This window comes from Parasteatoda tepidariorum, chromosome 8 (genome assembly GCF_982258835.1).
Source record: "Parasteatoda tepidariorum strain Cologne lab strain chromosome 8, Ptep-v5.0, whole genome shotgun sequence".
Classification (NCBI taxonomy): domain Eukaryota; kingdom Metazoa; phylum Arthropoda; class Arachnida; order Araneae; family Theridiidae; genus Parasteatoda; species Parasteatoda tepidariorum.
This window is the reverse complement of record NC_141762.1, coordinates 50,445,906-50,471,107: the sequence shown is the minus strand read 5'-3', so window position 1 is coordinate 50,471,107 and position 25,202 is coordinate 50,445,906. Positions and strand designations below refer to the sequence as shown.

The 25,202-nt window shown below is 30.6% G+C and overlaps 1 protein-coding gene across 4 annotated transcripts in view; it reads right to left on the bottom strand.

Annotated features, from left to right (window-relative positions):
- Positions 1–25,202, bottom strand: part of LOC107456032 (protein qui-1) — a 246,807-nt gene that overhangs the window by 96,083 nt on the left and 125,522 nt on the right. For all 4 annotated transcript variants that reach the window (XM_016073796.4, XM_071181411.2, XM_016073797.4 and 1 more), the window contains 4 exons: positions 24,406–24,608; positions 10,760–10,956; positions 3,316–3,479; positions 2,371–2,454 (listed from right to left, as the gene is read on the bottom strand). In XM_016073796.4, the coding sequence (XP_015929282.2) occupies positions 2,371–2,454; positions 3,316–3,479; positions 10,760–10,956; positions 24,406–24,608 (648 nt within the window). The remainder of the gene's footprint in view (positions 1–2,370; positions 2,455–3,315; positions 3,480–10,759; positions 10,957–24,405; positions 24,609–25,202) is intronic.

The window sequence follows — 25,202 nt, the reverse complement described above, 5'->3', positions numbered from 1 at the left end:
TGTACTGACAAACAAAATTAATGGATAATTAGTACTTATTCCTCTGTGAGAAATGCAAGAAAATCGCCGTATTATTGACGTCAATGATGTGAATTAATTTTAGTAATGATGTTAATTAATTTATGCTGAGTTCTCTTCGAGCAACAGCATCATGCTAATTGATATTGAATACAGTTAATCTTTATTCTGATAGGATGAACAACTGTTTTCTTTAATCCGATAATTCAAAGTAATGGGCAATGGCAAAAAATAATAATAAATGAAAGAAATTTGATTACTTTAGCTTTATTAATTGAATTGGCAGAAATCCATATGTCTTTCACTTTTGTGCACGGTTTCGTAGTGTTGTTCATTACTAATTTATTGAATGTTTACTTTTTTTTCCATCCCGTGCGGCGAACGGGCATTCAGCTAGTTTAATGATAATGCTATTTGCAAAATGCCTGCGAGATACTCTGCATTCAAGAAGAAGACTGCTGATAGACTACCACCTGATCTATAACTTCAGTTCCAACTAATTGTTTACAAACAAAATGACGTGTTTACGATATAGCTGTTAGGATTGTTTTATTGCTGGCTTGCTTTTGCTAATACGGGAAAATTATAGCTCATTTCTTTGTTTTGTTAAGTATTATTTGAGTATTTCATTAATCTGTAAGAACTTATTAGTTATGAATTACTAGATCGATCGATTACTTAATCGATTTTTAGATCTCCTACTGTATTCATATTTGACGAGCTAGGCTTACTCGATATAGAATAGATGAACAGTTGTTAACATAAACAGATACCACGTTTCAAGACCCTATCAGGATCGACATCCATGATGACGCCTCTCGCAAGTATCTAATTATTGAGTCTATTGAAAATCAAACCTAATAATTTAGTAACCATTGGCTAATTTTAATTAAAACGTGGAAGTCGAATGCAGGCACATTGAAATTTTTTTAAGCATGTAATATTATTCATTTTTTGTTAAAATGTCAAACTACAGCTTATATTGATCGTCTGATTTCTTCATCCTTAACTTGTTTTGCAGGGAACTCTTTAAAGACAGAATTTACTCAAACCACACTGAAACCAATGCAGAACCGGAAACGAGCATTCCAGAGATCATTGATTAATGTATGGACAAGTCAGCGAGTTTTGCACAGTTTCTTTTATCGTTTTAAGTCACGTCATAGCAGTTGAAAGCAATCAATCGATTTCGCTGTAAATTAAATTCAAATATCTCTAATTACCTTTAGAACTTGTATTACTACACTCAGTTAACTCAATGATAATCATACTGTAAATTTACATTACGCTACTACTTCGTACACATATGATCTTATTGTAACTCCAAAGAATGTTCTTTTTTTAATAGTTGCTTGCTGTTACAGTTGTTATTCAATAATAATTTCAAAAGACAGTGAAGTAAATTGAATCCCTAAAGTTGAGAAATAGTGATGTTGTCAAGAAACGTTTTGGCATGCACTCCCTTGGCAAGTCGGAGGTCCTGAGTTTGATCCTCCAAATTCTCCCGATTTCTAACAAGACTTCAGTATGTAAATATGTATACATGTTGTTTAAGATTTTAGTTACCATTTATGAAACGTTCCAGAAGTTTCTAGAACATTCAATTACATAATTTCCTTCTTTCAACTGTAGCTCATGCGCTTCAAGTGGGAACAGCATTTACAATATTCTTTGTATTCTAGATGTTTGTCAATTAATATGTTCTACATGCTAGCATAAATTTCATTCTTTCTCCGGTATAAAATTTTTAAAAGACTGAGCTGTCTTGTATAAAATTAATTTTGCGAAGTGGGCGTTTTGAGAAACATTTATAGGTCAGTAAAAATTGAATCTTGATTTTAAAAATCCATAGTAATTTTAGAATATTTTCTAAAACTGAATCCTTAAATTTGAGAACTTTAAAAACTTCCATTGAAATTGAATTTTTGAAGATGAGAATTTGTTATATTTCATAAAGACTCGTGCATCTTCAAAAAATCTGATCTCTTGAATTTTCAAATCAATAGTGACTTAATATTTAAAATAAGTGTTAACTTATTTTATTTTGGGAATTCAGAGTTGATAAATATTATAAAAGTGGGTACACTTTTTTACCATTATCATTATAAAAACCTCATATTTTGAAATTATGAGTTTGTAAGAATTTTTTCCAATAATAAATCGCTTCCAAATGAACTCTCGTAATTTACAACATATAAAAACCTGTCAAAATACAATAAAAAATTTGTTCAATATATATATATATATATATATATATATATATATATATATATATATATATATATATATATATATATATATATATATATATATATATATATATATATATATATATTGTATAGAAAAAGATACCTTCAAATTGTCTAACGACGCAGAGTATTCCTTCGGGACGATTTTTATTCAGTCTAATGGCATGTCTTAAATGTGTATGGACACCTGTTTCAAATAAACAAATAGAATGTCAAAACAAAAATATTTTAATATTTATAAATAAAATAGAATTCCATTTAAATGTGTTACGTATGAATTTTAAAAATACTATTGAATTTAGCTTCAATGTTTAAGAAATCATTTTATATTTATGTAGGCATAATTCAGTTCAAAATTGACTAAAAATACTTCTGCATTACAAAGAAAATTAATAATTATCTTTTTAACACTAAACATTATCATATAAAAAATTAATAACCGATACGTAAGAATTCGATTAAGGAAAGCCTCTATTAAAATCTTATTGAATTTTGGTAGTAAAAAACGAAACAAAATTATTAAAAAACTCAAAGAATTGTTCTTTAAATAATAAGCAGAATAATATGTTGGAGAAATATTTTATTGTATTTATACGACAAAAAAAGTGGTTCAAACAAAAAAATAGAATGTTCAGAAATTTAAAAAAAAAGAAAATTATTTTGAAAATATATTTAACGTATTTTGACGCAATTTCAAAATAAATCTTAAATGTTTTAAACTTTCTGAAAGGAGTTTATTCCGAAAAATATTGGACACATTTTGACGTTTAAAATGACGAAATAAATCTCCAACAAGATTTAACCAATGCATCAAAAAAGAAATGAGAATTTTTTTTAGGTTAAAAAAGTTTTATAACGTATTTCTCGAAAATTCTATAGACGTTTTATATATGGACTGTCTTCGATAGCAATAATAAAAATTACTTCTCAAAAAAAAAAAATCTTTATCTTTGTTCTCTTTTCATTCAAAGCGCAGGTTTGTTACAACAACGAAATAAAATCATAAATATAATACATTCTAACTTCGAAACACTCTCATTTTTCTTACCCGATAACAAATAAGATTGGGAAGTTTCTTCTGCTTCGATAAGTCCTTCTTGGATTGCTATGCTCGCACCGTATTGGATTATTCGTACCAATTTATCTTCTTCCTCCGGCCAGTCGCTTTTGGCTATTTCTTGGTGGTTTTTGTTCATTGGCTCTTTGTTAATCCTGAAAACAAAAACCGAGCTTTGATTCGCCGTCGAAATGACTAACACAAAGAAGATTCAATACAAAAATGGATGTATAGTAAGAGTAATGTTGTGCATCATACATTATGTAGCTTTATTTTTTGAATTTTAATTTTTATTACACTTATAAACATGGGTGAAGCTCTTCAGTCCTGGGGACTGAAATCAGTCTTGAGAGAAAACCAGTAGATTTCGCAAATTAATATTTTTTAATAGAGTAGAGATCAGTTTCTTAAATTAATATTTTTTTTCTTCATTTTTTTAATATTAAAATATCTGTATTTCCTCAAAAATGTAAACAAAAATTTTCTGTTGAGTAAAAATTACATCTTAATGAAAACATTGGTGATTTTTATGATTATTGTTATAATGTATCAAGTTATAATGTAGCTCCTTAAGGAAAGAATGAGATCGAACTTCAACGATTACTTGCTTAAACAAAATTCGTACTATTGTTGTAACTAAATTTTCTTGCTTTTATTTCTTCACAATGTTTTGAAATGCAAACCAAAGGTAACTTGAGATTATTATTTAAAAAAAAAATATTAGAGATAGGACAAAAAACAAATATTGATGAAGTGAAAAATAAGTAGAGATATGTATAGCTTCATGAAAAAATCAGTGGTTTATTATTCAGTGATAGATGTAAAAAGGTGTACATGGTTAGCTGTTATTTTTATTTCATTTGCTGTAAAAAATAAATTAATAAAATGAAGAAAAAAAAACTTGATAATTGATTTAATATCGTCCATCGATAATATCCACCATCGTCTTAGGCGATTTCAATGCAAAGAGCCCAACATGGGGCTCTGCATATTTGGATAAGAAGGGATCGCAGGTGGAGGAAATGATAGATGATCTTGAACTAACAACCCTAAATAATGGAGAAAATACGTACCTCTCAAGAACCTATGGTACTGAATCGGCAATTGACATAACTGCAATCGACTACCTGAATGCACCCAAAGCACAATGGACAACTCTCAACTCTGCAATCAGTGACCATAGGCCTATCATTATATCCCTCGATTTTCACGTTGAATCAATCAAACAAGGGAAATGCTCATGGAACTTCAGAAAGGCGGACTGGGTTAGTTTCGAGAAAATCCTAGAAGATACCTGTACTAAAAATCCTCTCACTGGAGACATAAATAATATGACGAGTACCTTTGAATCCAGTCTAAGAAAGGCAGCTAGTCTGTCAATCCCGAGGGGAAAAAGAAAAGTCTCATGGGTGCCTTTCTGGAAAGATCACAACATTGATTTACTGATCGCAAAGAGAGACAAAGTAAATGCAGAGTTAAAGACAAGAAACACAGAAGAACTTCGACGTGAATTGACACGACTAAGCCACGAAGTGGAGCAAGAAATTTATAAATGCAAACAAGAGAAATGGGCTGAATTCTGTCATAAGCTAGACCCTAGGAAAGAGAGTCAACATTGGAAAATCATCAAAATTCTGGACAACACCAATGGAAATTTTCAAACAAACTCAAATATTATTTCAGATGGCAATAGGCCCCTTACCAACGATCTTGATACAGCTAATGCTCTAGCTGAACACTACTCAAGGGTTTCAAGACTTAACTACGAAACAGCAGATAAGAAAATACTCACTAGCAGCAAAAGAATTCTTCTAACTGCGAAAAATGACAACTCAATCTGGGACTTTTCTGGAGACTTCACGCTACATGAGCTAAATGCTTCACTGGCCAAAACGCCATCTAACAAGGCCCCGGGAAATGACCTCATTTTTGCATCGATGTTAAAGCATTTAGGAAGTACTGCTAAAGAGCAGCTACTCACCATCATCAACAAATCCTGGCGAACAGGTAAGATTCCGAAAGAATGGAAAATAACAATAATCATTCCCATCCTAAAACCGAATAAAAACGCTGATAGCCTCTCCAGCTATCGTCCTATCTCTCTAACCAGCATCCTGTGTAAACTGACTGAACGATTGATTCATTCAAGACTAATACACTGGCTCACCAACAACCAAAAAATCAACTTTTATCAGACAGCTTATAGAGCGCAACACTCAACCACAGACCAGCTCTTTTATCTTTGCCAGTCGATTATTGATTCTTTCCAACAAAAGCCATCAAGGAAAACAACTGCCATATTTCTAGACATGACCTCCGCGTTCGACCGTGTCTGGAGGCAGAGGCTCATTCAAATAGCACACAAAATTGGAATAAATGGAAATGCCCTGATTTGGATTGCGGAATTTTTAAGAGGCAGAGTAATTAAGGTTAAATTTAACGGTGTACTATCCAAAAGGAAACGACTCTGGGCTGGTGTACCACAGGGATCGGTATTGAGCCCCTTGCTTTTCCTTATTTACGTCAATGATTTACATCCTCACATCTCTGAAGAAGCAAAAGTAGCATGCTACGCAGATGATATCGCCATCTGGCACAGCAGCGAGAACATTCAGAAATCTGAAGCTGAGCTTAACAAATCAGTAAGAGGATTGGAAAAATGGTCAAGAGACCTTAAACTAGTCATTAATCCTAACAAGACTAAACTCAGCGTGTTCAGCACAGACAGAAAACACCGGCACACATTTTGTCCTAATATCACATTGTTTGACACCCCCATAGAAAGGATTTCTAACCCAAAGTACCTCGGTATAATACTTGACGAAGAGCTTCGTTTTCACCACCACATTCTAGAGTGCTCAAATAAAGCACTAAAAAAGCTCAACATCCTTAGGAGGCTTTGTGGCACAAAATGGGGTGCTGCACCAAAAACGCTGAAAACTACTTACACAACTCTTATAAGACCGATAATGGAATATGCCACACCTGTATGGTCACACTCCTCCTCTACTTCAAGAGAGAGACTTGATAAAGTACAAGCAAAAGCTGCAAAAATAATGTCTGGTGCTGTCTCATCAACAAACAACTTAAGAATTCAAGAGGAATGCGGTTTGGTCCCTCTGGAAGAAAGGAGACAAATGTTAACTGTTAAATTTACAAATAATGCCCATAGTCTTGACGAGGGGCACATTTCACATCGTACTATTATAAACTGGAATAAGAAATCTAGACTCAAAAGGTCATCTCCCCTTCTGTTTGACAGGGCCATCAGAGAAAAAATTCACCTTAAACCCGAAGACTGTCTTATCAGAAACGAAACTCCCGCTATTGGAGTTGTTCCAGAGAATACGACAATCTGTCTAGAACTCATCGAGCCCTGCTCGAAAAAAGACCATGCGAATAAACTCAAGGAAATTGGGATGAAAACTATCGACTCTCTATCTGGCCTCAATCATGTCAGGGCTTTTACTGATGGATCTTCTGACTCCACCTTCACCAACGGAGGTGCGGGAGTGGTACTGCTCCTTCCTGATGATCAAAGACGAGAATTCGCAACTGGTGCTGGAAAAATCGCATCTAATTTTACAGCAGAATTGATAGCCATTTCTACGGCTATCGAAACGTACATCAATCTTGAACCTTCGGAGCAGCTTAGTGGTATCACCATCTTCAGCGACTGCAGGTCTGCCTTACAGGCCCTCAGCAAAGGTACCTCAAGCCTTGTCCTGAATATCATAGAACAACTTGGACAACTTCAGCGCCTCCGGAAAAATTGCTTCTTGCAGTGGATTCCCGCCCATGTGAACCTAGAGTTTAATGAAATAGCTGATTCCTTGGCTAAAAATGCCAGAGATCTAAATCAAAACTCAATCCCAACCACGTTGGCAGATGCAAATGCTTATGCAAAGTCAAGACTATTCACCCCTTTAAAAATCAAAGCCCACGATCAAATAACTAATCTTGACATCGATAGGAAGACAGCCACTACTCTCATCAGACTAAGAACAAAACATCATAAAAACATGAAAATTTCTACAGATAAGACTAGAAAATATCAAAACTGTGGCAACTGTCTTAATGTGGAACTGACACCATATCATGTTTTTAACTGCCCTGCAGTCGCTGCAGGCCTTCACCTCTTAAACTACCCCACAGAAGAGGATTTGTATTCTTTTAATGCCATAGAAATAACAAAAACTATTCAAGCACACCATGAAATATGATTCTATAGAGGATACGACACCAACCAACCATCATAGAAAAGTACATTTTGGAGACGGTGAGCAATAAATTTCTGAAAATTCTAGTAATCAACTCTAGATCATGTTAATTCATCAAAAAAAAAGTTATAAATGTATTTTCGTTTTAATAGTCAGAAAACAGAAGTAATGACACTCCAGAGATAATCAAACGTCAGAGATGTAATCAAACGTCAAGTATAGTTCTCTTGTTGGAGTGAATCACCAGTTCGATCCTATATTCTTTCTCAAAATTTGAATATCCCTGTTCGAATCCATATTATGTCTCTAAAATTTTAAATGAAAAACATTTTTATAAAATAAAACAATTTATAACAACCTCGTTAAATAATAAAATAGTAATACATAATATAGGTTTAAATTAGGGTGAGAGCAATTACATTACAAAATCGTTTCGTGAGCTAGAGTTGTTTAAATGAGTAATTCAAAAATAATTAAAAAAAACAGCGTGATGCTTCAGTTACAAATTACATAAATATTCAAGCTCTATAAGATATCAAAAATATTATTGTCTAAATCTGAAAATCATAATTTATGTGAATACGAATCACGACAGGTTCTCACTCACTGGCGTGTTTACAATTATTTTCTGATTACATTAATAAGACTTGTGACTCAGAATTCGGAAAATGATCCCCCCTACTCTGTGAAATAAATTCGAAGATGATCTTACAAAATAATATGTGGCAAGTTACATTTTACCAGTAACATTTCTGTCTCAAAATAGGACACTTTTTTTTTCGACAATTCAAAAACTTTCCCACCGTAAGTCAGTAACGTTCTTGAAATAAGTTATAAACTTTAAGTTGCGGCTGAGTTGTGCTTCTTCTAGTCCCACCTAACCATGGAAGTTTAGTTACTTAATTTAGTGGCGCCATCTAGCGTGGAAGATTGATAATACTAAAGTTGTCATCAAATAAATCGAAGGAGTATGAGAAAAGCTGTGGTGCAGCAATCTATGCCTGATTGAAAGAGTTCTAAATTAATCCAGGTTCACCAATTGAGGAGTGTCAGAAATAAATACTCCTCGCATAAGGAAGGGACTGAATGCGTGATGTCCACGTAGGGAGTCAAACCTCCTATCAGCTAGTTGGGAGAATGACAGCTTAACTTCAATGAGCTAAGTGGCTCCAACAAGCCTCACCCTAGATCCTTTTAAAGTAATTAACAGACAAAATCGTCTTAATATACATTGTACAGTCACCATCATATTAAAACGTTATATGAAATTCAAGTAAATACAAATCATAAGCTTAATATGTTGCTTGCAAATAAAGAGCAATTAAACGCTCTATTTAGTAAACTTTATGGTTAAAGTAATTTGAATCGGATGGAAATCGATGCAAACTCAGAAACAATGTAAGCCATTACAGAATTGTCTTATACTGCGCGTCAAGATATAGAGTTGAAAGGAAAGAGAATGGAAACACTAGTTACATTGAAAATAATTGCTGACATTCATATGTATCGTTATCTATTACTTTAGTTTTTTATTCCAAATTCTAGTTCTATATTTATTTTTAAAATTCCTGGAGAGATTACTGGATCTCCGGGATGAAAAACAAGGTATTAAACCTTGTAGTTTAGTGTATAATTCGAACCAAAATATTAAGTCTGTTTTCTTAAAAGTTTAAAATAAGTTTTATTTTTTCTCTAATAAATATTGGAAAACTAAAACAAAACAAACAAAAAAAGAAACAATTTAAAAAAAAATTAAAATAAACATTCAAAACGGGTCCAAATTTTATTGAGTAAAAATATTTTTTTACTGAAACAAAAACAAAAAAAATCGCATGTCGTTGCATAAAATCTCATTGCTCTGCATAAAAGCATTTATATTTATGTAATTTTGATTTTTTTCTTCAATTTTGGTATTAACTAAATAATTATAAGTATTTAAAAATAGAATATAAATTGTAATAAAAATCTACACTGTTCAGTTTATTCAAATTTAAGAGAGACGTAAAATAATATCCTTCTTGGGCGCTAACATCCTTTTTTTAGAAACATTTTTATCATTAAATTTACGTTTATAATCCCAAAAAATTAACGTTAAGATAACTATGCCACAAAGCGTCACTTTTTCGTTAATAAAACGTTTTTAAAAAATGGGTAAAATGTACACGTTAAAATAACGTATTTTTACTACGTATTTTTAACGAAATATTTAAAGGGAAAATTGATAACGTTAAAATACCGTCATTTTAACGTATACGTTTTAACGAATGAAGAAATGGTGAAATTCATCACTCGAAATTAACGTAATTTTAACGTAAGTCCAAAACCTTAAAACGGACGAACGTATTTTTAGCGTTTATTTGCCCCTTCATGCTGCATGGGATACAATATCTTCTGTATTTAATAGCGATAAATTTTTCGAATTCACATTAAAAGTGTGCAATGTAATTTTTATTCACAATTTTTCGCTCTTTATGATAGAAAGAAGTACGTAATCAAGGTGTTATTTTAATTTCTCTTTCCTGATCCTCCTTTGCCATGTTTACATCAACAGATAATTCGATATTTAATTCAAATACATTTATTTTTTTAGAAATGTGATTTTTAAATTAGGTCAATAAAATTACAGAACAACTATAAAATTTATGAACGAAGCATTTTCCGATTGAAATAAAATTTTAATCTACACACTTCTGATTAAAAATTTAACTAAATATAACTTTCGCAGAATAATAATCGGAAAAATATACCTAAAAACATAAAAGCTAATATAAATATAAAAAAAAAATATTTTATTTTGCTGAAACTTCTTTCTCTTTATTATATTATTTGAAACACCCTTTTAAAAACGTTAGTTTTTTGCATTTTACCTAATATAACAACGATTAAATCTCTGCCAAATAATAATTAAATCATTTAAAAAAAAATAAAATCATCGACACAAAATACTTTAAATAATAATTAAAAAAAACCAGCTTTATCAAACAATTGTGCATTTAAAAAGTAAAATGCAAAAAAATGCTTGTAAGTAAATATTATGTATTTATTTATGAGCCAATAAAGCTGAACATAACATTTTATGTTTATCAAGAAGCTACCATGAAATGTAATGTAAACAACTAACTCATCTATACATTTCTGAAACGTTTCTTTAACCTAAACAAATATGTAGTTTAATACTGTTTTAGGACATATAAACAACGTTTCCCTTTACTTACCCAGGGTTATTATTTGCCTGGTTCTGAGTCTGCAACACATATCGAGGAGGTAGGAGATTACAGTCTAGGAGATAGTGATTGTCTAGGAGTGATGCGTCTAGACCGGCTTCATTCGCTGCGTTGTGAATATGGTTATATTCTGTGGCATCGATGGAAGCAGGTAACGCATAAGGTCTATACTTGTTTCCAATCAGACACTGAAGAGAGAATTAAAAAATTATTTAAGCAAATTTTCTGTTAATTTTTGAAATGATTCAAGTTCTCTTGAATTAAACTTCCTCCAAGTTGACCTACGGCGAATTATTATGAATGCAACTTCCTAATTTATTTACTAATTAATATTTTTGAATGATTTTTGCTTGACTTTATATGAAATGTCTCGTTTTGAACCTAGTTACGAAATTTTAAAGTTGCAAATATTTAGACATTTTCAAGATAGTTTTTTAAAGTTTAACTTTTTGAAATACTTACATCTTAAAATTTGTTAACTAGGTACAATCGAACAATGTAATTGTCTGTAGGTTAACTTGGAATCCATTTTCTAGTTGAAGGGAGCCTTTAAGTGATAATGTTTTTAAAAAAAATTGAATACCTGCTTTGCATTGCAGGAAAAAAAAACATACAAATTGCATTTTTACTATTTTTCTGTTTCGATTATTTACTCACATTTCTTTTTCTGTTGAGAAAATTAAAAAAATATAAATACAACTTTTTCAAATTTAAATTTACTGGATTCATGTAGAATTGTTTATCAAGTTAGTAAAAATGTTATTTTTTAATTTTAAATCTGAGAAATAATTGTATTTCGGATTAGTTGTAGCCTAATAAATTTTGAACCTCGTGTAAAAATACCATTTATAGATTATGGATGAGATGAAATGATTGATAAAAGACACGAACAAAAAGCAGTTTTAGTACGATCTTTTGATGTTATGCAATATCTACAAATAATTTTTGTTATTTTGATGTTATCTACAAATAATTTTTGTTATTTTGATGTTATGCAATTATGTTGTTTTGATGTTATACAATATCTACAACACAACAAATAATTTTTGTTGATTGCATGTATAAAAAATTATGCCAGCGTTTGGAGTTCCATGTCGAAAGAGAGTTATGCTGCTAATTACAGTAGATTCGATTCCGTTAGTCCATTGAGGTTAGATAGGATTTTAGTTGAAGTCTTAAGATATGGTTGGTGGTATTCTTTTATATGAAATAAAATTATTTTTTAAAAAATCAAGAAGTCCCCTAATTTTGAATTCGTATGAGATTGAAATCTGCGGGGAGAAAATTTGCCGAAAAAAGCAGGGAACAACAAAGTGGCGAGCTCGAAAAGGGAGGAGACCAATTGTCCACCAGAGGAAGGATAGCGATAAAATATAATCAGAGGTACACATCAAAACACTAAAATGCATTTTCCAAACATCTTTCATAAAGTAAAAAATAATTTTTTTATTGCTACTGTTAGTTAAGGATATTTATCAAGTAAGAGTTTTGTTTAAACTTTATTCCCTTATTTTTATTTGCTGAAAATGTTAAAAAAATATATATAATGTTAATTTATTTATTTTCATTTTTTTGGTGAGGCATTGGTTCAGTTAACATCCAAAACTTCCGAAATTAGTCCTTTTGCTATGAAATAATATTTTTTAAGATACATATATAGAAAATTTTGACAATAATTTGTAATAACAACGTTGATAAACAGAATTTTAAATTTACTTAAAAAATTTAACCGTGATTTAAATTTTTCTTAAATGATGTCAGAGATTGTTCATATTTGTGTTACGCTCTCCCCCTTTGAGCACTGTCCAATAAAGATAGAAAAGACAATGTGTCAATATTTATGGGCTTTACAGAAGTTTAAACTGCGTATATTTTTCTACTGAAAATTCACCACCTTTTTAATGGAAAAATGATCACTTTTAGTTTTGGTATCTTCACCGATTGTCTAATTTATTGCACAGTTTTCTTATGCAAAATTTAAATAATTTTTTTAAGTAAAAAAAATTCATATAAAATAAATCATTATTTACTGAAACCCAACAACAAAAAAATCTGGGAAATCTGTACAATAAGAGTGACAACCGTTTAAATTAAACAAAATATGATGAAAATACGTAAAAACTGCATTTCACAATAGCAAAATTGAATTGTCATTACAAGTAAAGTCCCATATTTAGTGTTAAAATAGTAATAAAAAAAGACAGATGTATGAACGTTTTGAAGTGCGTGGTAAGATTTCTAAAAGTGGTAGAATAGTTTCTCTTTTGTAAGAAGGGGAATATAAAAAAACTGGTAGTCAACTACAAATGTTTGCTTCATAAAAAAAGTGTTATGAATATCGTTCTTCTTTTTTCTCAATTGATACCAGGATTAAATTTTTAAAAAAGTCTTTTTTTTTTGCATTCTTTTGTATAATACTACACACTCGTCATAAGTGCTTAGTTTTTTTTTATATTTGACAACAGCATTTTGGCAGTAACTTGGAATTAGAAATTTGATGTAATGGCAGCTTTTCGCAACGTGCAATTGCGCGTATATAATAAAATGCTTTTCTACGCATTTCACACTTTTTTTGACGCACTTAACTGAAAACGTATTCGTGAGAGATTTAGTTTTAATCGAAAAGCAACCCAATTATTCATAACCCCAACTTTAACTGTAGCTTCAAAGTGATCCATACCGAAACAACTACTATCCAATTTAATCGAAGAGTTATTCGGTAAAGTAAATACTGCATAATGGCGCATATATTATGTCCAAGAGTTCACAGAGTGGAATTAACATCTGAATTTCAACTGCAACGCCGCCTTTTACGAACATTCCATGTTTGAACAGGCCTTGATTTGTAACCTTATCTGCAATGGAGTTTGGTCAATCAATTAGAAGAATAGTTATACCGACAGATACGTATCGGTCGCCTTAATGAGGTCTAATTAATGTGCTGCAAACCCATGCAGACTGAATCTTCTCCAATTATGGTAGGGACTATTCAATAAGATTCCTGTCCTTTGATTTAAAGGACATGAATTTGGTGGAATATTTCAGTATTTCAAATATCTCAATATGATTTAACTTAAACCTGGGATACATGTAGTTATTTGGTAATCAAATTTTTTTAAAAAACTTTTTGTGATAATTAGTGCATTAAAGAAATACTGCAGATACTTGAAAAAAAATTAGGATTTTAATATGTAGTGTAGTACTTTAGTATTTTGAATATACACAATATGAAGTCTAAAATATCTGGCTAACAAAAGCGTGAATAAAAAAAAATACGAGATAAATTAAAAACAAAAGAAGGAGACATGTATTTTTATAAAAAAGAACAGTTTCTTTAATATAGCTTGATTCGTTACAATAGGCTTTAATTTTATTATGTTTTATTTCTTTCTTACTTTATTCATCCCATAAGACCAAGGGTCCCCAGTTACTGAACACATTAAACCACATTAAATAAAAAACAGAAAAAAACACTATATTTTTTAACTCATATATATATATATATATATATATATATATATATATATATATATATATATAGTCAGTTTTCAAAACTATTTGCAGAAATGATCATCAAAAAGAGGAAAATGAAAGAAATAACACTTTCATTACTAATCAACCGAAAACGGATGCGTAGGAGGAAACTATAGAGATAGAGGGTGAAAGAAATCCGATAGATCCAGGGATCTAAACTAAGATAAACTCCTTTGAAGTAGTTTCATCTCCAAAGTCCCCGGTCTTTTTGTTTCTTGGTATCTTTTTTCTCTCGTATTTCTCTAGCCCATGTCTCATGTTTATCTTTTAGATATGAATACTTTAAAAATTTGACTTAGTTTTAAAATATAAAAAAAAAATACGCAAATGATGAGGACATTCATAAGATATGGAAACATTTAAAGTTGGTTTTATGAGCAAAAAGAAAAATGAATCCATGATATTTTATTAGTTGAAGTAATAAAGTTTCAAGTAATTTCTTACTTACTTCTTTAAGAAAGGTGGATGTAAATGGAGTTTGCTTGGAGTATGAGGTGATTTTTTTTCTTATTTCTTTAATTCGTGTCTTAAATGTATTTTTTAGATATGAATTCATTAAGAATTTCGCTTAGTATTATAACATTAAAAATTATATAAAGAAGGTTGGCATCTGTTTGACATGGATAAATAGGAAGATAGTTTATGAGATTATAAAAATGGAAGATTACCGTCCTGTTAATGGAACTATAAAGTTTATAACATGTTCTTACTCTTTTCCTTAAGAAAAATTCCTTGAAAAATATTTGTTCGAAGATTTATATTTGAATTTACATTTCAGCTGCATGCTTTTTCAATATATAGAAAAATAGGCAAAACTTATTTAAAATAAAAAATTCTATTTATCAGTCAGTAATAAAAAAATTAATGAAAGAAGGAAAAAAATTTGTAAGTAAGATAGAAGACTGATGCAACTTATCATTTTAAAAAACAAAACAGATAAAGTCGAATAAAATTGCTATTGACTAATAATATAACTCTTCTTCAATTAAATTTTACTGAATAAAATTATCCACGAAATAACAACTGACCGTAAACTTTCATTTAAAGTTTCTAATAGGAAAAAAAGATAAAAGCGTCTTCAAAAATTATAGAATGTTAGAAATTATTCGGGAAAAATGATTGAATGACAATTTGTTGTTTTATCATTCACAATCAAATGTGTGAAATAACACAAAATGATATTCCATCTTAACAGTAAGAAAAATAGTTTATTGACTTTATCTACGTAATAAGGTTAAACAACCAGAATTATGTCTGCACCAGCTATGACAACAGCAAATGATTATGAGAGAACGATCTTCGAAACTGGCTGAGCCATGTGATAAAGATTACGAATTCATAATTTTATCTTCCATCATCGAATGCGTAACATAACAGCTTATGTCTAATAGTATTATAGTTATAAATGTAGCGTGAATACCCTATTAAGCCACTTGCAGCTGGATACTATTTTGGAGCGATTTTAACTTTTTCTTTAAAAAAAATTTAAATCACCCTTGTTGGCAAATATTAGGAATTAGTATCATATGTTAGTAACAATTTTTTTATAAATCAAAATATATTTAGACTCCCTCAATTCCTTTCATTTTTTTCTAATTTCATAAAATACGTAATTTTGTTTATTTATTTTATTATTTTTAGGCTTAAAAATAGTCAGCAAAGAAAATAGCTGCATACTAAGACCCTTAGTTTGTGAAAAAAATATTATGTAATATATTTACCTGCAACAAACCTTTAAAATGTACAGAATTTTGATATTTTAATTTTTTGAATCAAAGGTTTCACTAAACACATTTTTAATTTTTTTTTATATTCTATGATTATACTACGGATTAAACAACCGATTTTCTATAATTCACTTTAGACAGAATTCTAAGCAAGCTTCTAGAATAAATTGTTTTTGTATTCAAATAAAGTAAACCCAAGACTAGTCGATGTGCCATATGCGTCAAAGGATTAAACAGTTGAATCGTAGATAATTTTCCCAACATGCTGTGCACCAGCTGTGAGTGAAGGTTTAGATTTAGTGTCTACCATTTTAGATCACTTGAAAGCAAATCAGTTATCTAACATTGGTTTAGTAGCAATCGGAACGGATGGAATCACAGTCAATACTGGTGTCAAAGAAGCTGTAATACGAACGTTTGAACTGCAAGTAAGAAGACCTTTACAGTCACTTATATGTCAATTAGCTACTGTGAGCTGGCAGTGAGCTACTTTTACGTTATTGGCATCTAGATGGAAAAAATACAGGTCTTTTTGCATTTTGCAGTAGTGTATAGAAAAACTTCTTGATACATGAAAGCTACTATCCGTTGAGAATTTTAATAAAATTGCCTATGATTTTTCCCAGTAATGGCAAATGTCTGAGTACAGGCAAAAATAATTTGCAGCAATATGGTCTGGAAACTGCTGAAAAAATACTTTAAATGTTCAAAAAAGAAGTTCCATTGCAAGCCACCTGACTTGCAATAGAAAATAGGGAACTAAATCAGTGCATTATAACAGAAGAGCCATCATTTGAAATGAGTGAAAAATTACAATTCTGGAATATATTGTAAGAATGTATATGCAGAAGTTCGGTTTCTCACTAATTTCTTGAACTACATCTTCGGAAAATTATTTATTACTCAACGTAATTCAGTAATTTTATTTTATTTCGTAACCGTCGTTGAACAGCTACCCAAATTTGGGTTTACGGCTATTTATGTTCAACTTCGTAGCTTTGTAATTTTGAACCCAATCCAGAAGGCAAGTTTGCTCATGGATCAAGTATTGGAGAAATTTGCCTTCATGGAGGACATTTTGATGGAACTATCTCGCATTTGCGCTGCATGGTGAGGAAAACCAAGAAACCCCCCCATGGTTAGCCTGATGCTAAGTGGATTCTAACCCATGATCTGTCTACTACTGAGGATATTTTACGACAGCACCATGTTCGGTGCGGGCTGGATGTGAAATTAGCATCAACCAACTATTGCTGGGATTCGAACCCGGTTCACCTCATTGGAAGGTGAACGTTCCATCCCTTGAGCAACTACGTCTCTGTTTCTCAGTAATGATCTGAAGCAAGAAATGGATCCCGTGATTCAAAGAGCAGGTTTTTATGGTCATCTAGAAAAGCTATTTACTGTCATAATTAACCCCAACGATCCTTTCTGGGGAGACTTAGCTCCAGAAAAATTCTGGAGGCTCGAGAACTGGACTAATGAAAATTTTCATAATTTTGTCATCAAACCTCTTAATTTTAAGACAAGCGACTACCATCAGTTAGCAGAACTATTTTATTATGCTACTAAGCCTATACCCATCAGTGCTGAACTTCAGAAAATTTCTAAAACGGATGATGTTATAGACAAGAGAATCTACCACATACTCGTATACGGGTCATTTTCACTTTTGATGTTCCATAACTTTAAGTAATTTTTTTGACTGAAATAAAATTTCAAATAATATTGAAAACGTTAAAATTAATTCAATATATATCTTAGTAATTGTTGATACACAGAAATAGGTATTTTGAAAATAATGCCTTTGTAATTGTACCTTATTTAATACGTCAGGAACAACTAAATTTCTGTAACCCAGCCTCCTTTGCCTTTCTTATGTTACTGCAATAAAGCCAACTATTAATTTTAATTTATCTAGTTGTGAAAATAGTAGTATGTGTAAGATTTAGTACAGTTTGTCAAATTAGGTGGAAAATTACTTTTAAGTAAAAATCAAAGAATTCAATTCCAGCTAAGTAAGCTTTTCGAATATTCATTCTCTAAAGAAACATTTTTCTAAATTACATTTCTATTTTGAAAATGACCCATAAATGCGAAGTCAAAAGAGCAGTTAAGTAAGTGACAGCTTAGGGGATAGAGTGGTCCCTTTTCAATGAGGTGAACCAGGTTTAAATCCCAACTGTGTCTGCTTGATGTCAATTCTGCTCCTGACTCGTACTGAACACAGTGCTGGCATAAAATATCCTCAGTAATCATGAGTTAGAATCCCCTTGCCATCGGGCTTATCGAAGGAGGTTTCATAGTTTTCCTCTTCACATTTTCTCTCCAGTTTATAGAAATGCAAATGTGGGTTAGTTCATGAAAAAATGCCCTCCATGAAGGCTAATTTTTTCCAATACTTGATCCTCAAGTTCCTTTATCTTCTGTGTTGAATTTAAAATCACAAGACCACGAAGTTTAACTTTGATAGTTGTAAACTCAGAATTGGGTCGACTATTCAAAGCCGGTAATAAAAGAATATCTCATGACCGGCTAAGCCAATCCTAGCATTGTCACCTCAATATTTCATCGATTTTTCAATGCACGAGGAGTTTCTAGATACTTGTATTCTTCAACTAGGGACATTGGACTATTGTAATACGAAACTCAAATTCATGCATAATTGGTAGCACTGCAGAGCTGCCAAATATAAGAAAAAGGTGGTACTTTTCATCTCTCACGATAGATAACTCCACTAGAAATACTGATAAAGCCACTTTCCACGGATTACTTGACAAAACACAACTCAGCAGCAACCAAACTATAATATCATTTACCTTACGAAAGTGCTAACGTATTCTAATTCCAATGTATTCTCAATATCCGGATAAATTTCATTTCATTTTCTCGGGTTTGAAGCCATGCTGGTTGTATATGGTTACTAAACCATATGGTTTTGTGTTCAAGAATTTTTAACCATACCCAATTGCAAAGTTAAAGAAATGTTCTTAATCGTTAACTTTACGATTAATTGGATGGATGGATAGACTGCTGTCGGTTACTTAACTGTATTTTTCGAAAAAAGTTCTAAACTTCAAATCTTGCATACTTTTGCTCAGAAATGACACTTTTTTAAAGGATTACTTGTTAATTGATTAAAAAATATGTATAGTTTAACGGCACAAGACTATTTTAAGGCTACACCGTAGCAAGCGAAGATGTCAGTACGCCTTCATTGGAGAGATTTCGCACCTTTCCTGAGGTTAGTTTTCAGGTAATTTCCTGATTTCACTGAGCTAGAATCACATGATAATACGTAAAATAATCACTGAGTGGCTGGAGATGGTAGTTACTAGTGGTACTCTTTATATATATATATATATATATATATATATATATATATATATATATATATATATATATATATATATATATATATATATATATATATATATATATATATATATATATATCTGAAGATCTATATATCTGATACAACTGAATTCAAATATTTGGGAAGAAATTCTGTTTTTAGCAAACTGCATGTTTCAAGAAACTGTCGTATTTTGTCCTCATATTTTGTAGTAATGAAATATGTTATCCCAGAGAAGCACTTTACTTCTTCATATTCTACAAAAATGGCGTCTGCAAACCATAATTCAAAACAAGATAAATGATCCTTCAAGAATAATGAGAAGATTGTGTTCGCTTCAAATATGACTGATGAATACACACAATACCAACTCAATGATATTAATTGTGGGGTTTTGTCAGCAAGTAAAGTACACACTGATGACCATTAGTAAAAATGCGATAATTTATTAGTTGAGAAAGTTGTGGTCAGTTTTTTTTCCTATCGTCTAAGTGCTTAGAGATGAATGACTGTTTTTTTTTCCGTCGGATGTATAAGAACAAAATAATTTTTTTTCTACTAAAGAAATGAAAAAAAAGAGTTTTAAAGCTTTATCGAGATTTACTTCCTTCATGTAAACTTTTTATGTAAGTAAAAATTGAACTAGATCATAGATTTAAAAATTTTTTTTTTAATTTTTGTTCCACAGAGCAAGATTTTATTCCAATTCTATTGTGATGAAATTTAAAATCAATAATTTTGCTCATTTATCATTGTAACATTGCCCAAGAACGTGATTTTTAAATTTGAAATTTTTTTTTATTATTACAGAAATTGGTTAAATTCTCTTTCGCCAAAGATATTAATAATATGAAAAGGTAATTTCTCATACAGATTTCCATAATCCTTTGATTTTGCAATTATAAATAGTTATTTTGTATTTATTATATTATTTGTAAAGGACAATTACATAAAAATTTTCAAAACAGTTATTTATCTTCTAATAAATGTAAAATGGTAACCATGTAAGTTTTTTATTAATATTTTGATTAATATGTATTAGTATATTATAATATTTCTTTATAATATTTCCTTATAATTCAGAAACACGACTTTAATTTTTATGCCTTAAGTTTAAATAATGATCAAAACTAAAATAAAAACGAATCAAAATTAGAAAAAAAATCAAAACAGAGAATAATAGTAAGAATAGATGACGAATAAATACTGCAAATAAATATCATTAAAAAAGAGATGAATATATAATTTATAAGCACAACTTAAAAATAACAATAATAATTAAATTATGGCAAGTGACAAAGGTGACAATTGTTTGTTAATAAGTAGAGAAAAAGAATAAAGTTATTTTTTTTTTAAAGGAACGGTGAGTATGAACTTTAATATCTATAAACCTTATTTATTTTATTTTCTAAAAGTTAGGGTTTAATGTCACTATTTCTTTTTTCTTTCCCTTTTTTTTTGGAAAATTGTTTTAGTTAATAGTAGCTTAAAATGTACAAATAATATTTACAAAATATTTTATTCTAAAACAGCAAATAGATTATAGGATAGTAAAAATATTAGTTGTTCTTCAAAAAAAACATATTATTTTAAACAAAATTTCAATACTGTAATATATATTATTTCTGAAATATTGCCAATAACATAATTAAGTAGCTTAATAAAGTTTAATTCAATACACAGTGATAAAAAAATTCAAAATAACCGTATGCAAACGGCTAAGAAATTTTGTGAAAAATACTCTGAATCTTTGTTTATTAACATAGACTTTTTGTAAACGAATTCTATCATACAATTTAGGAATTTTTTTCTGAAGTAAGGGATATTGATGCACACAACATATACCTTACCTCATTGGATATTCAACTTGTATAACACTCATTTTGAGATCAAGTTTTCTGGACTTTCATTAGATGATTGAAAAGGAATAATTATGCAACCTAATTTTGTTTATAATGACGTTTACAAAGCTAAAGCAGATCATAAACTTTATACCAAATTTTATTCCATTGAAGCATTTCTAAAATTTATAGATTTCATAAGATCATAAAAAATTTTTTTAGCACAGGCATTTTTCGTATTTATACTAAATGATAAGCCGGAGCAACTGTTTTTGATATCTTGGACTAGCTCAAAATATAAAATTGACAAACATCCACCGTAAAAATAGTAATACTTTCTGTAACTACTATAGGCTTTTAATCAAATTGATTTATATACTTTTTCAGCAACTACCTGTTGTCTAAAGTACGAGGGTTGCTATTTATATTTCTGGCCTTGGCAACAGTAAGTGTTGCTAGGCGACCGCAGACGATTTTAATCAAAAGTTTGATATTTTTAAACATAAATTCAGCAGACGATTTACCATTATAGCTTCATTTGTGTTGTTGACAGTAAATTGAAAGGTTCTTCTCTTTCAAAAAATGGAATTGAATCGTGAACATTTTCATGCCATTATTTTTCATAACTTTCGACGCGAATTGTCAAGACAAGAGTACTTCGATGAACTTAATTGTTTATTCAGCGATAAAGCGCCATCCTACAGCACTGTAAAAAATTGGTATAACGAATTTAATCGTGGTCGATGTTCGATCCAGGACGAATCCCGTGCATGTCGTCCGAAATCCGTTGTGCCAGAAAAGATCGATGCTGCGCGTGAACCGATAAAGCAAGATCGTCATGTGACATACCGTGAGATAGAGGCGTCTTTGGACACTAGTATGACTAGCATCAATAAAATATTGCATGAACATTTGAGCGTAAAAAAATTTGTTCGCGTTGGATCCCGCATAATCTGACTAACGCTCAAAAAAAGGCTCGTGTCGATTGGTGCAAGGTAATGTTGGAAAAATACGTTCAAGGTACATCAAAGGCTGTGTACAACATCTACACAGGTGACGAATCATGGATCTATGCATATGAGCCGTAAACAAAACAGCAATCAACTGTGTGGTTCTTCCAAGACGAGGCAAAACCAACAAAAGTTGTTCGAGGAAGAAGCACATCGAAACAAATGATTGCCTGTTTCTTCGGCATTAACGGTCATGTGGCAACAGTGGCGTTAGAGCAACGCAGGACGGTCAATTCTGAAAGGTACACGACCATTTGTTTGCCAGAAGTCATCGGAGAAATTCGAAAAAAGCAGAAGAACAGGCGAATCATTCTTCATCATGACAATGTGAGCTCTCACACATCGACTCAAACAAAGGCATTTCTGTCAGAGCGAAAGATCGAACTGATGTGTCATCCGCCGTACAGCCCTGATTTGGCACCCAATGACTTCTTCTTATTCCCACACATCAAAAATAAATTACGTGGACAACGATTTTCGACCCCCGAAGAAGCGGTTGATGCATATAAAACGCATGTTTTGGAGTTACCTCAATCGGACTGGAAAAAGCGCTTTGAAAATTTGTTCAAACTCATGCAAAAGTGTATTGATCATCACGGAGAATATTTTAAAAAACAATAAAACCAATTTCGATCCTACATATTTGTTTTTTCATTATTAGGCCAGAAATATCAATAGCAACCCTTGTACTATATTCTCCTGTTTAGATCGTTCCTTTGAGATCATTTTAAAACTCGGTTAAAAATAAATAATAGACTTTTCTGATTTGGAGTAACAGCAATCTCGATAACATGTATCTCGGAAAATGTATGTTTGAAATTTATTTATCACAAATCTAAAATTATTTCTTAAAATAATATATTTAAATCTTAATCGAAATTAATTACGAACTTATTCTTTATGAATAAATAACTAATTCTCAATACTTAATTTTCTTAATATATATGCATTTCTTTGTGCTTACTTTTATCAATACAATCCAAATACGCAAGCCGATTTGATAACTTATTTAATAATATTTCATACATTGTTTTATAAATTTTTTAGTGCTATGTGTTTTTTTCCCGTCTGACTGTGGTTTAAATAATAGAATTTAATAGCAATTTATTTCTCAAAGATTTAATGAAATTGATATTAAGGAAATAATTATTAAAAAATGTCTTTTATTTGCATATAATTAAATATAATCAGTGTAATTATATTACATTCACTCTATATAAATAACACAGTTGCTTTAAATATTTAAATAATTATAGAATTGTATTTTATTTGAATAATTCTAAATTTGACTGTATTAAATGGAGAAAAAAACATTAGCGAATTTTTGAATTTTTGTGTTTAAAAAAATGAGAAATAAAAAATGCTAACAAACCTTAGACATATATTTTTCTGAGAACTTTAAAAAATATCTTTCTCAACTCGAATTAAAATCTTCATCTAATCTAGTCATAGCATAATGTATCTTTTATACAATTGTAGTTGAGCTAAATTTAATTATTTTAAACAAATCATACTTTCTTTGTTAACAATTTGAGAAATATTGCATGTTAACTTTACATATACTATAAGGATGTATTTTAATATATATTATTATTAAAAATATTTGGAATCTACTTAGGACTCGCCAACAGTTCTTTCCTGACCAGTAGTATAACAAAAATAACTATTTATAATCAGGATATGCATGGATTCTTTCGGACGCAATAACGAATTTGTAATTCAATTACAGCTCAATTAAGCTACTTCGAACATAGAATCTAAGGAATCATATAATTTAACGTAAGCTATTGTGCAATATTATTCATAACACAGTGAATCCCGATATTTCTGCTCTATAAATCCTTTTCTCCAGCTTAGCAAAATCAAAGGCAAAAAACTTCAAAAATGTAAGTTTTTCTTAAGAGGGTCAAAATGACTCATTTTGGCTTTTTTCAGATATTCCTATGATTATTTATTTTAATAAACAAAAACACATGAAATTTTGACGCATAATAAAATATAAGTTTCGAAGCTCACATGTATCTTCAAAAACAACATAAATGGCAGAAAAGTTCAAAATGATCCCAACGCCGTTTCTAGTGCTAAATTGAAGTGTCGCTTATGTAAGTGTCAAGCACTACTGTATTGACTGGATATATAAGAACAAGTTTTAAGTATTTAGAATACTCACCATAAAGAAACAACCAAGAGATGTCTTACAGCAATCTTCTATTTCTTCTAAATGCTGAGCTATAGCTGTTGGCTCAAGGATTGCATCCTCGTCTTCGCCACTTTGAATGTCCACTAACTGAATATCTACACCCAAGGCAGAACAGTCTTTCTGAAGCTGTGGTAAAATCACTTCATGTAGTTGTCTGCGTTCATGTTCTAAATCTGAAAGATATTAAATGCTCAATTAACATTCACTTTAAAAATCAAAATTCAAGTTCTTCATAACATACCGATCTTAAGTGAAAATAAAATACGTTTGTTGTAACAAAACTGATGAAGTTTCAATTTTCGCATCATCAGCAGAAAGCTGAATGAAAATTGTTATAATCTGAGCAGTAAAAAGTTGTTTTTAATGGTAAGTTAAAAGTAATTTTTAATGGGAACAAACAAACTGAATTTTATTTTAATTTTAATTATGCATATCAATTAAGGTTACACTGGTTCCATAATAATGCGCAGTTATATATTTATATTGTCGTAAGGCGGTGTTTAATATTTTATGGAGAAGAAAGGGGCGTTCTATTGCTAAAGCAGAACAGAATCATCGGAAATAAGCATAAAATAGCATTACCTTTCTGAACGCTTAAGTTTAGATTACATAGGGGAACATAAGATGACGAATTTCTTTTTTTAGGAAAAAAGGAAAAAGACACTCCCATCGAAAAAATAACTGGAAAATTTTTTGGAAAATGGTGGCTGACTGGTTCTCGTTTTAAATGCCACTGTGACGTTTTACCTAGATTCTTTATTCTATAC